Source organism: Apis cerana, linkage group LG4, assembly GCF_029169275.1.
Source record: "Apis cerana isolate GH-2021 linkage group LG4, AcerK_1.0, whole genome shotgun sequence".
In the NCBI taxonomy this organism is placed as follows: Eukaryota; Metazoa; Arthropoda; class Insecta; order Hymenoptera; family Apidae; genus Apis; species Apis cerana.
The window spans coordinates 1,906,509-1,921,077 of record NC_083855.1 but is presented as its reverse complement, the minus strand read 5'-3'; the positions used below and the strand labels follow the sequence as shown (position 1 = coordinate 1,921,077).

At 18.5% G+C, this 14,569-nt stretch overlaps 2 protein-coding genes across 5 annotated transcripts in view; one reads left to right on the top strand and one right to left on the bottom strand.

The window, feature by feature from the left end:
- The window catches only part of LOC107995431 (pyrokinin-1 receptor), a 52,578-nt gene extending 47,206 nt beyond the window's left edge, over positions 1-5,372 (top strand). For 3 of the 4 annotated variants that reach the window (XM_062073496.1, XM_062073497.1, XM_062073498.1), the window contains exons 5-6: positions 182-602; positions 3,284-5,372. In XM_062073496.1, the coding sequence (XP_061929480.1) occupies positions 182-602; positions 3,284-3,528 (666 nt within the window). In that variant the 3' untranslated portion in view covers positions 3,529-5,372. Of the gene's footprint in view, positions 1-181; positions 607-3,283 lie in introns of all 4 variants that reach the window. The other variant, XM_062073499.1, reaches the window with a different exon arrangement.
- LOC107995430 (uncharacterized) lies at positions 5,042-13,685 on the bottom strand. The gene is made up of 9 exons (XM_062073482.1): positions 13,526-13,685; positions 12,453-12,589; positions 11,915-12,082; positions 11,463-11,767; positions 8,562-8,582; positions 6,811-6,946; positions 6,366-6,533; positions 6,051-6,190; positions 5,042-5,475 (listed from the first exon to the last, which is right to left on the bottom strand). Exons 2-9 carry the CDS (start codon positions 12,583-12,585, stop codon positions 5,302-5,304), a joined length of 1,245 nt encoding a protein of 414 aa, XP_061929466.1. The 5' UTR covers positions 12,586-12,589; positions 13,526-13,685; the 3' UTR covers positions 5,042-5,301.
- Between the last annotated feature and the right edge of the window lie 884 nt (positions 13,686-14,569).

The window sequence follows — 14,569 nt, the reverse complement described above, 5'->3', positions numbered from 1 at the left end:
ATTCTATCGCTTATTTGAAAGTGAAAGTAATTCTCGAATGGATAATACACAATTTAAAAGTATTCTTCAGAATAAATTAGAAAATATCTGAAGAAACTTTCAAATAATATTTTAATTTTAAAACAAAAAATAAAAAAACTCAAATCCGACAGAGTGTAAATAAACTAAAGTTAACTTTCAGTTGATGCTACCGAATTGCTGTGGAAAATGGTCGTCTCAAAAGTTAGAGCCACGACGGCCTACCTATAGTAGCCTATCACGTTACCCGAAATCCACATTTAAACAAACAGATGATCATCAGAATTCACCGTCAATATCTGTCAGTGATGATAATCAAAAGTTGACAAGCATCGTGCGAATATCGAACATGACTGAGTATAATGGATTAACCGAACCGAAGAAGGACAATGAGCGAAACTTGCCTGATTCGACGATGAACAAAATCATTAATCGAGAATACGAAAGAAGCGTGATGAGAGGATCAAATTCCAGTCAATTTATCTTGATGACAAATGTTAACGAGGGTAACAACAATATGACTGCCACTTACGTGAACGACTGTTTGTTAAATATTCAGAAATCTCCAAGGACTCTCACACTTGGCAAGTGAATGAATTTTTATTTCATTTTTTAAATTTGTTAATTTTATGGATGGAATTAAAAGTATATATTTACAAAAGGTATTTTATAAATTAATTGCTAATCGCTATTAATTGTCAATCTCAATATTGTTATGAAAATTTTCTTTCTTATTTATTAGTAAAAATAATTCAAATAAAATTAGGTTAAGTCATTATTCATTAATCCAAATCCAATGAAATCAAAAATTAAATTTTTACTTAATTCAATTAAAAAATTTTAAATCTTGATATCCATTAATTCTAAATTTAATTTTATTTCAAATTAAAATTAAATAAAAATTCATTTAAGCTGATTTAATGCATACTATATGAATGTTTAATTTTTTCATTGAATTTGGAATAATTTTCTTAATCTGGTTGTCATCAATTATTTTTAATAAATAATTAAAATTAATTTGATTTAATTTAAATTGTTTCGAAAAAACATTTTTGTTAATAACTTTATAATAAACAACAACAATTTTTCAGTGATGATTTTAATATATTAAAAAGTTATTAAAATTGGAGAATGATTTTTATGTAAATAATTATCAGAATGAATTTTAATGTTTATTTAATTTTTCATATTATCTATGTATTCAATTTAAATATAAAAATTTTATCTCATGAAATTCCATTATTAAAGAAAATATTTATAATTAAATTTATAATTAAAAGGATTATAGAAACAGAATTGAAAAACTAAAATAAGTGTATGAAAATATACATGCAAAAATAATCAAATATTATTTTATATAAAATTCACTTAATTCGAATTCTAACTTTCATATAAAAAACATTCATATATACAATGAATAGAGTACAATGAAATATATATGAAAAAATTTTTTTCAACGAAAAATCTTTTTTGAGAAGATAAAGAACTTTCATGTTTTTAATATAATTTAATTTTTGGAAATATTTTTTACAATAGAATAGAATGCTAAAATTTGAATATTTTATATATATTTAAAATTTTAATTATAAATTCATATTTTAGATAAACATTAAAACTTTAAAGATTCATTTTTTTTTTCAAAATGATCAATTAATTCAAAATAGATATAATTTCGATATTTATCGTAGTTTAATAATATTAATAATATTATAATAATAATTTCAGAAATTAAACAATATATTTTTAACATATTAACTCATATTATTAATATTTTTATTTATATTGAATATTCAAATATTTTCGTAAACTATTATAGATTTTTTTTGTAAAATTTTAAAATTATATAATTTATTAACATTTCATATTTGAAAAATTTAAAATGTTCTAAAGTTCAAAAAGATTAGTAAATTTTAAATTATTTCTTCTTATATTTATTTTTTTTTTAAATATATTTTAATGTATATCTATAAGTTCATATTTGACAGTAAAATTATTATTGAAAGAAATATAGCAGAAATTTATTATTTATTATTATTATTATTATTTATTATTTAATTTACATAATTATAATAATAATAATAATATTCCAAATTCAAAATTTAAAAATATTTCAATTATATACAGATACGATCTTATATGTTATCACATTAATAAATTTCTTTTTAATGTTTTAATTTAGTTTGTCTAATATTTACAATTAGTTAATTCTATAATTTCATTAATTTCAATCTAAAATATTTTCAAAGTTCAAAAATATTTAAAAAGATATATTTAAAAAAGTATTTATTTATTATTTATTATTATATTTATTTAAGAATTAAATAAAAATTATTTATATTTTAATTATTGTTTAATTAATTGTTTAATTTGTTTTATTTATTATTAAAATATTATTAAGATAATAATTAAGAAAATTGTATAATTTTAGTAATTGTTAAATTAAGTCTAAAAAATAATTATTAAATATTTTAATAAAAAAATATTTTCACATATACATATAATATTATATATAGAATATATATAGTATATATGTATAAATATGTATAAATTATATTAATAAATTGTATAAAATTATACATATGTATAAATAGTAGTTTATGTTATTCTTATTATTTTAATAATTTATAGAAAAGAATTTATTTTGAATGAAGAAGATCATTTGATTTTTTAAAAATGATATTTTTTTTAAAAAAAAATGAGTCCTTGAAATAGATCGTAAATTGCCTAAAAAAGAACATTAAATACATAGTTATAAATATTTATAAGCAATACAAATTTAAAAATTGTAAAATTTAAAAATAAAATTATAATCATTTGATTAATGATTATCTCATTATATATAAAAATTTTCAATATATCAAAGGAAAGAAAAGATCAATATGTACTTCATAATATTTATTTTATTATTTATTTGTGTAAACAATTAATTAACATATTTTTATATTTATATGAATTTATATGAATTTCTAATACTAATATAATTAATAAATATAATAAAAACTAATTATTTAATATTTTTTTTGCATAATTTTAAAAATCATATATTTGATATATTATATAATTTATTGAAATAAATATTATAATATATTGTAATATAATTATAATTATAATTATAATTATAATTGGATTCATTAAAAACAAAAAATTTTTCCATATTAAAAATCAATTTTTGGTAAAAGTTTCAATCACAGAAAAATTTTTGATCCGTAATGATAACTTAATAATTTTATAAATTATAATTAATCAATAATCTTTTTCCAAATAGGAATACTTGCGGAAAAATTGAAATTGGAAACGAAAGAATTATTTTCATCTCAGCAGAAGACCAAGAATAATCTGATGAAATTGGAGACAACGCCAGCTCTGCCATCTAAATTTCAAAGTCATCCAAGTATCGACAGTGCAAATACGATCAGCAATTCTAGTTTACAAGATTATGATAAAACAGAATTCAGTGGTATGGAATTGGCGCGATATATGGGTGAATTAAACTGTGATTTAATCGCTTAATATTCGCAAAATGAAATGTTCCTCCATCGAATGAAAATAAACGTGTAGCATAAATATTTAATAGAATTAAGAATCGTTATACCAAATATCTCGAAAAAACTAAGAATTTACAAAGTTAAAAATCTCAGATATAAGAATTTATGTATTCAAAAAATAAATAAATAAATAAATAAAAAAATAAAGAAAATCGAAAAATTCAAATCAAACGAAAGAAAAAATAAGTATTCATCTTTCAAAAAGAAATGTATTTATTTATCTTATAATGTATTGTTATTAAACAACAGGGAATCTACAAATAAGAAAATATAAATAATATTAAATAAAATATAAAGATTTCCAATATATAAGATAAGACACGTAAAACAAACATCATTTGAACATCTTGATAGTTATTAGTAATAGAAAAAAATATATGGCACTCAATATCGTACAAGTTTGATCTAAAATTTTTTATTATCAATAATAGGTGAAATATTCAGACCTAATTTATCTTACACATCTTGTATGGTATTGTTCACATTAAAAAAAAAAGACATATTTAGCAAAATTCAATATTACTAATTGAAATAAACCTTTATATAATTTATGTAAATCATTGTAATTATTAATATTTTTTTCGTGTATGTGTAAAAAATTAAATAATTATAATGAGAAAATTACTAAAAACGATAAAAATTATCTAGACATAAAAACAAGTAAAATTCGAATAATATTATAAATACATAATAATTTCAATTTAATTTGAAAATTAACTAAAAATTAATTGAGATAGCGATATTGTACTGGTTAAAATTATTTAGAAATCATCAAAGATTGAAAATATCTTCTTAATAGTTGAGATTATTCTAAAGTCAATCAAATTTTATTATTTGCACAGAAAATCATCTCAAAATAATGTGATTCTAATTCTATAAATTATTTGTAAATCCATAATCTCAATGTGTAAAATAATTGATGCGAGCATCTGTAATCAAAATTATTAAATATGCTTAAAATAATGTTTTTTTCAAGGAAAATTATTTCAAATCGTTATTTAATTAACGGTTAAGAATATTTCAAGAAGAACATTTTATTTAAACGATGCTACATCTTCTTCAAATAGATTGTTTAGAATTTATTAAAATAAATCAATACCTCAAAAATGCAACAGCGTAAGTATGATTATAGTTGTGATAATAATGTAAAAAAATTGTAATAATAATGTTATCATTATATTGGTAATCTTCATTTAAATGATAATTCTTTATTTTTGAAAGATAATTTATGTATTTTTATATATAATGAATAGTACTATTCATGATTATCTATTGAAGTTATGATTGTTATGATTCATTATAGAATTTAAAAAATTGAAAAAAAAATAATATATTATAAAACTGGAAAAAATTTATTAAAAATAATTTTGAATGTTATTGTCAATAAATAAATAAATTGCTTATATCTTTACATTCCGTACTTTTTTCAGAAAAATTTTTCATCTTAAAAATTCGAATCATAAAAAAAATTCTTTAAATATGTATAAATATTATTTATTTTTATACTCGCATAATACATGATAAGCATATGTAAAACAAGACATTTACTTTAATTTTATATATTTATAAAAATAAAATGCAAAATTTGTATCAAACGCGATTTAATGTAAAACATGTGCAAATATAAAAAAAATAAATCAATCAATGAATCCTGGCGAGTTCTTAGGAATACCATAATTTTTTTAGGAAAACTATAATTTTTTTATATAGCAATAATATATGCAAAAAATCATAATGTTTAAGATATGACCATAGATTTGGGTCGATTCTTCAAATATGTTTTGATGTTGGGTAATGATTTTACTTTCTCAGACAACTTCTTTAATTCAGGATGATCCTTATTCAAATCGTATCCAAGCATGTCAGTCAAAGATTCCTCTATTGCTGCATAGAAAAGATCTGCCCACGTCAACTATAACAGAAAATTAACAGTTTAAAAGAGAATTTTGATTAAAAATGGAAAATAATTATTTTTTTGTTCTCAAATCATATGTCAGAAAACAAATGAAATTTCAATAGAAAAATGACACAAGTGCCTTTTTTGCAAGATCAAACATAAAAATAAATATAGGAAGCCATAATATTCATTTAAAAAATTGTATTAATTAAATATTTAATATAATATTTAATTATTATATATTTTAATGTATGAAAAAATATATATTTTTTTATTCAAATGTATAACTTTACTTGTAATTTTATTAAATTGAAAATTATTCTATTTGTTTCACTTTCTTTAGTTTCTCACATATTTAGTTTCTCACATATTGTTATTGAAATTCTGTTTAATTACATAACTTCATTTAACAATTTAATTTACAATTATTTTACAATATATTATTAATAATAATAAGTATTATATAAAATTTAAAGTTATTTATTAATCATATTTAATTTCATTTTTTAGATTTATAACTTGGATTAATTTTATATATAATATATTAATATTATATATAATTTATAAATTATATAAACAAAAAAAATTACCTTTCCATTAACAAAATATCCTTTGTTCTTCTTTACTTGTTCTTCCAATTTGTTGAGAAGCAAGGGAACTTTGGTATCAACATTGGTTTTCAATTTTGCCTTGAATGCATGATCCTTTTCCCAATAATATTGAGTAATTGCTATAAATTATCGTAATGATTATATAACATTACATATTATCGATATAGTTTATTTTTAATTTTTTGGAGATTTACTAATAGATTAATAGATTAAAAAATAATTTTTTTATTAAGATTTCTTCTGAAATTCTTTATTTTTTTCTTTTTTTATTTTTAAAATAAATGAAGATCTTACGTTGTCTCAAATCGTCTATAGTCTCAATAGTAGCATCAACAAGGAAAGCTTCTTCATCATTAGAACCGTAAAAGTTATTTTTCTTAGCGATCAAGCGAGAAATAGCCTTCGATTGATAATAAACTTTACCATCAATTTCCAAAATAGGTACTTGTCCAAGTGGCATTTCTAAAAAATTTATAATAATTAATAATTAATAAGTAATTAATAGATTATTATATAAAATATAATAATATATTAATTATATTATATAAAATATAATATATTATATAAAATATAACCTATACACTATTAGAAATTATATAAATTGAAATTAATTAATGAATTATTATATAAAATCGTATTATATTATTATAACTTAAAATTATAAAAAACTGAAAAAATTAAATCATAAAAAAAGTTATTTATTGTAAATTTATTTTTTATATAAATTAAATATCATTACCAGATTTAATCTTGGGCCATTCTTCGATATCAATCCTTTTATCTTCAAATTTAATTCCACTTTGATGAAGAAGGAATCTGATTGGTTCGGCAAGACCAGGAATATTAAAATAAATCAATTTATACGTGGACATTTTCTATAATTAAATAAATATATTGTATATTGTATATATTGTACATTGTATATAAATATAAATTAAATATAATATATATAAATATAAATATATTATATAAATATTGTATATTAATATTCTATTCTATTATAAATTTCTTATTGCTATTTCTTTTTTTTTAATCTTCAAATTTGTACATAATTTTAAAAAATTATAAATATTTATAAAACAATTTCATTGATAAAATTTATTGATACATTTATTGATAATTGTGATATATTATGATGGAAATCAATTTAGAAAATTTGATAAATTAATAATATTGTTGAATATAATAATATAGAATTATTAATTTTTGAATATTTAAAAATATTGAAATTTGAAAAAATTTAATTAAAAAATATAAGAAATCTATAGATTTAAAAATTTGAAGTTTCAAAAGCTTAAAAATTGCATAAATTGAAAATTTATATAATAATATAAATAACATAATTTATAACTTAATAATATAATTTGAAACTTATAAAGCTAAAAATTTAAAAAAAAAAAAATAAAAATAAAAATTTATAGATTAAAAAATTCAAAATTTTAAAAATTCAGAACTGAAATAAATTAAAAATTCGAAAATTTGTTAATTTAAAAATCTGTAAGTTTGTGGATTTAAATATTCAAAAATATATAAATTCAAATATTCAAAAATTTAATAATTAGAAAATTTAAAAATTTAAAAGTTGAAAATTCAAATTAAATTTTACAAAAAGAGAAGAAAATAATAAAATCGAATAAAGCTTACATTCAAGGTTATGCAAACAAGTTAATGCCAAATATTATCAATTACCTATTACTAATAGAAATTAACTGTTTAACCAACTATTCGTATGCTTAATATCAGAACAACATTCAAGAATGTTCTAAACGGAATTTATTGTTAGCTTCAACGGTAATTTTCAATTCAGTTGTTACGTAGACTTTCACATTTAGCATTCGCATTAAAGATGATTAATACCAAGGTTCTAACATTGACTCCGTTAATCATATAGATCATAGATAACTATTTTGATAAAAAGATTTATCTTATTACATTGATACTATTGTTATATAATATTGTTGCAATATATTAAATAAAATGAATGAAAATCAAATAAGAATATATATATTAATTAATATTTTATTTTTACGTTAATGTCTTTTTATCATAAATATTATGAAGTAAAATAATTAAAACATTTTTATATTAATAAATATTATTTCGCTAGTTTTAGAATTATAAAAAGAGTTATGAAAATCTAAAAAATTAAAAAAAAAAAATTATAAAATAAAGATTTTAAGAAAATATTAAAGTAAAAATTTTAGTAATATATTAAAATTTCAAAAAAATTTTTAAGAGTAAAATAATAAAATAGAAATTTAATAAAATTCTAATGAATTTATATTATAAACTTATATTGTCAATGCATTAGAAAAAATTATAAAAATTTCCAAAAAGATTACAAAAATAATTACACAAAAATTTATTTAATTTTATTTAATTTTATTTCTTATTAATAATAATAATTATATTAAAAAAAATTATATTAAATTATATTAAAAATTTTGGCAAGAATTTTTTTTTTAAATAATAGATTTTTAATGAACTTACGAAGATATGCGTTGGAACGTATTAATGTAACAAATGAGACGGTCTTCCACAGACTACTTTTATATTACTAACGACAAGTTTTATATATCTAAACTTGCCTACAACTTTTGCACTAATCGAGTATCTTATTCCCCCACTAAACTCATTCATATTGATATGACAAATCATAATAGTATATATGCTAGAATCAACTAGTAGAATTCTTTAATAGAATAATCCTTTGTAGTGACTTTGTTAATAAATAAATTATTTCGTAATGGGTATTAAAAAAATTCTATGAACTGAAAAATCTTTTTGGGATATTAAATGATCTGTAATATGACTAGTAATATTTATTGTAATTATATTATTTAATAGTCTGTAAATCATTGTTTTAAAAAAATAAATATTTTATTTCTCGATATATTATTTCTCCTCTGCTATAAAATTTAGGCAAAATAAAATATAATTTGCAAACCATTTTAAAAGAAATTATGTTATGTTAAAATGGTTGATGTTATATTATAAATCGAAAATATTTTTTTTAATGGAAAATTAAAAATTATTGTTCCTTTGTATATAATTGGATAATAAATAGTAAAATTTATTAAAATTTAATGCTTTATTGACTAATTTAATCATATCAGATTGTTTATGATGAATATTTTATAAGATTCTGCAAGTCATGATTTGATAGGATATAAGAATAGATAAACTCATGATATTACATTACATTAAGACATAGTAAGAATTTAAAAAAATATATTTTTAAAAAATTATTTTATTTTATAATAATTATAAAATATATTATAATAAATAAAATTTATGAAATTTATATAAATTTTGTTTAAGAAGTTATAAAATATTCTGATAAAAGCTAAATCAACAATCAGTAAGCCAATAAAAAATTTTGAACCGTCATTTCCCTGAAATATCCAATTTTGACTTTATCATTTTGCTATAATATTTGAAGTTAATATTATTTATACATATTAAGCATTATACATTTAAACATTTATACTTTATATCAATATAAATTAAAATGAGTCAATTCTAAGCAAATATTACAATAACAAATATCGCAAAAATTACTCAATATCGATTATACAATTTTGTAAATCAGTATTGAAAATTAAATAATTCAAGAATTATTCGATGCACTTGTGAATCATTATAAGAGATTTTTTTAAGATACATGAGAAGATATATATAAAAAAATAAAAAAAAATTATTAACTTTTTTAATTTCTAAAAATATACAATTAAATAACTTCTAAAAATATACAATTAAATAAAATATCAAAATATATATAAAATAAATATATATAAATATATATAATGCAAATATGTGCTATAAATAATGCAAAAAATAATCTATATCTCTAAAAGAAAGCATAAAATAATACAATATTTTTTAAAATAATAAAATTTTTATGATAATAATATATATGAAAAAAATCATAATTTTTTAAAATGAATTATAAAAATTTTTCGAATTAATTTGATTTTGATATTCTAATTTTAATTATTTGGTAATTATCGTCAATTTATAATTATTAATTATTAAATTCATAAATTTCATCTCTTTTCTATATGTGTACGAATCTTGCATAGTTTGATAAAATAAAATTCAAATTCAAACGTTAAAATTTGATATTTTTAATATCAATTATAATTTTATACTATCAAGTATAATTTTTTCATTGAAATTTATATGGATAATTGTTTTGATTTTTGTTTCAAGTAGATATTAAAGCAAAGAATTATTAATTAATTAAATTTAACAAAATAAAAGTAAAATTATTATTATTATTCTTTAATAAAGATTTAGACGAAATTAAGAAATTCTATTGATTTTTAATTTAGATTATATTAATAGTGATTTTTGTTATATATATAATATTTGATCCACAAAATTTAAAAAAAAATAAAATGTTATAAACATAAATAAAAAAAGCAAAGATTAATGAGATTGATTATGAACAAATCATATTTAAAAATATGCATATGAATTTTTAGATTTAATTTTTTCGAAAATATAAAATATAAAGATTTTATTTTACATTTTCGATTTATTTTTATACCAAAGATCATCTATATATATATCTATATCTAGATCGTGAAAATTTCTCTATTTAACAAGAATATTAAAAAAATTTAACTCTATTAAGATAAATAGAATAAATTAGAAAAATCTCTCTTTTCAAAATCAGAATCATATTTTAAATATGATTCTATCTTATTTGTTATAAATAAATTCTTTTATGAGATTAAGTCTGTACTCATTTCAAGTAATATTTAAAGAATAACAATTTGTTTTGATAAAAAATTTGTTTTTATGCAAATTAATACGTAAATTAATTTATATTTAAATATATAATATTCAAATTTAATTGACTGTATCTTTTTTAAAGAAAAATTCTTTATATTCAAAAAAAAAAAGTATTGTATGTACATTTTTTTTCAACTCTCAATATTTTTTTTAGATTTGACATTTTTATACACATTATATTAAAATAACAAAATAGGATTTTAGATTTCGAATTTAAGAAAAAAAATTCAATAATTTCTTTATTACATATTAAACTTTGTAATATATAATAACTTTATTATTTATATTATTTGTAATACAAAAGCACATGGTTTAAACAGTTTATAATGTATTTCTGTAGAGATACAAATATATATTTCTTTATTGTAATGGATCAACCATTTATTAACGATGCGATCTAAAAAAAAAAGCTCTAATTAACCGACAAAAATGTTGCTCATAACTGAAACTAAGCTGTTAAAAAAGCATCTTCATATATTCCATACAAGAATTAACATTTTCATGAAAGCAATTGAAGCGATCCATTTTTTAAAGAATTTAGATCGCAAACTTAAAATATTTATAAAGAAAAATCAAGAAATGAAAAATTTAGAAATCAGAATGTGGACGCTTATCAAGCCAACTTTTAATAGCAGGTAGATTGAGAACTTTTTCTTTCAACTGCTTCAGATTGTCATATTTCTCGATGAGATCGGATCCATTCATGAAATTTAAATAATCAAGTAAAGCAACAAATGATAAATCAGCCCAAGAAAGAGCACCACCAACAAAGTAGCCACCATTATTCTTCACTTGAGCATCTAAACGTTCAAGATAATATGGTACTACTTCATCAGCAATCTTGCGTTTTGCAGCTTTAATTTCTTCATTTTCTTCATAGTGGAAGGCAGCAAGTCCTAAAATTTAAAAAATTTAATGATTATTTATATACAATATATAGTATATAAAATTTAAATTATAATTTAATTTCAACTAATTTCAATTAATTGAACAAATATTTTTTTACTAATACTTACTTTAATATTTAATACTTTAATACTTACTTGCACGAACATCATGAATAGTATCAACAATACTATCAATTTCTAGAGCTTCCCAATCATCTTTTCCAGCTAAACCAGATTTTTTTGCCAAATAACGAGAAATAGCTACTGATTGAGCTATTTTCTTTCCATCAACATCAAGTACAGGAACTTGACCAAAAGGAGTAGCTAAAAAATAAATAGATGAAGTGAAATATTTTATTTAATAATTATTTTAATTTTTCAAATTTATTGATAAAATTAAAAACTATTAATTAATTAAAAAAATTCATTTTCTGTTTTATTAAATTATTATAAAATATTTAAATATCTAATAGTTGCTTGTTATCATTTGCTTTAGAGAAGCAATTTTAGTTTATTGACAGTTTATCAATGAACAAAGGGTATTGTCTCCTTAACAATGCCCATTGTTGTCAAAGGTATCTTATAGAGTAATAAAAAAAGTAAACAAAATCTGTATTATATCTTTCATATTATTTAATAAATCATAAAAAATAATGATTAAAAAAGCACAAATTTACTTAAATTTTAAACTTACTAGGTTTTATCTTTGGCCAGTCATCTCTATCAAAACGCTCATCTTCAAATGAAATTCCAGCATAGCTTAAGAGAAAACGAATTGGTTCACCCAATCCTTTAACTGGGAAGTAAGTCAATTTGTAGGTAGACATTTTGCTGTAAAAATAAACTATATAAAGTCAAATAAAAGAATCATTTATAGAAAAAAAGAGAAAAAAAGAAATAGAAGAAATTAACAAATATAAAAAAGATAGATTATATTGTAATAAATTTTAATCTTAAAAAATAAAATAATTTATTAAGTAAAAGCACTAATAATTTCAAATATTTATGATCTATATCTTTATCATATAGAAAAATCAGTTTAATTTATAAATAAAATATTTTTATATTTTATACATTAATTTTTTATTTATTCTTTTATTTTCATTCATTCTTATTCATTCAAGTATAGTTCAGATATAAAAAAAAAATATTTTCGAATAAAAAAATTTTGTATTAAAATATTTTATAGATATTTTTATGAATAAATTAATACGATAAATAATAATAATAATATGAATAAAATAAATGAATAAAAATACATTACCGGTATATACTCTATCAATAATTATATATGTCAATAACCAAACTTGTAATCATAAATTTATAATCAACAAATTCATGCAACTAGTATTTTCAAAATGTCAGTTATATTCATGGACTAATTTTCTACTATTAACTTAAGTATATATATGTATGTATATATAGATCTATAATACTCAACTCCCTCAATAATAATTTAGTACTATTCTTAGTCAAATAAATTTTCGTAATCACAATATATTTAAAACTGTTTTTTCAATGATATATTTTCAGTGACACATTTTTTAAAAACATACTAAAATCTATATATAATTATACTTATATATTAAACTTTAATAACATTTATTTTTTTCAATAATTTTTAATTATCCTTTAGCCGGCAAAAATGTATTAAAAATTTTTAGTAGTCGTATAAACTTTCATTCTGAATCACAAAAATATGTAAAAATATATAATATAAAGATTTTAAAAAAACATCCTAATTTATATTATTTGCTATTTACTTACATTTTCTAATAAGATTCGTAAAACGAAATAACAGCAGGACTCTTCCGAGCCAGTCAACGGAAAGCTAAGTATTATGACGAAATCAAATCTTCAAACACCTATATAGCATCTCCTATCGCACCTACATACCACTAACATCTTATTGGTGGAGCTACGATGAATGTCCAACGACATTCCATTTAGAAACATCCAGAAAGATTAAATTGAAATTGAAAACATTATGCTTTAACGTTAATAAATTTTATTAAATAAAACTTTAAATTTTTTATTATTGGTGAAAATATAAAATATTCAATAAAATATCATAAAAGCAAAATATTAGAAAGGAAAAATTTATAAATGTGAACAGCGCCATTAAATAAAACGACAAACTATATAAGATAGTAAAGCGCGAAGTTTGAAATAATATAAAATGATAATTTCTAAATATTATAATTAAATGATATGAAATTTGCAATTATCGAATATGAAAGAAAGAAAAAAAAACAATATGGTAATAGAAAAATATATAAATTTGAAGATCGGGAAACAAAAAAATAATATAAACTTGTTATTTGATTTTTATTAATATATATAAAATGAAATATTTCATTTTTAATATTAATTTAGATGATTAAAATAATAATAATAAAATAATCATATAAAAGTTAATATTTTTATCAATCATAATCATATTTATATGGCATTGGTTAAATGTTTCTTATCATGATCGCTCTTATCGACAGTAGTTAAGTATATTTCTGTCGATAAATAAAATTGGAAAATTACTCATACGAAATATTATATATTATGTGTATTATAATTGAATATTTTATAAAAAAAAACAACAGAAAAATATAAAAAATTCTTCAAATAATATATATATGTATATATAATAATGAAATGAAATTATTATGTTGCAATGTTAAAATTATTATTAAAATATTAGAAATTAGTGAAGAAAATAACATAAAACTGCTCGTCTTTTTATATGAGATTATTATTTCATTGCATCACTCGAAACCTTTGCAACGATTCAATATTTATTCGTGTTTAATTGATAAA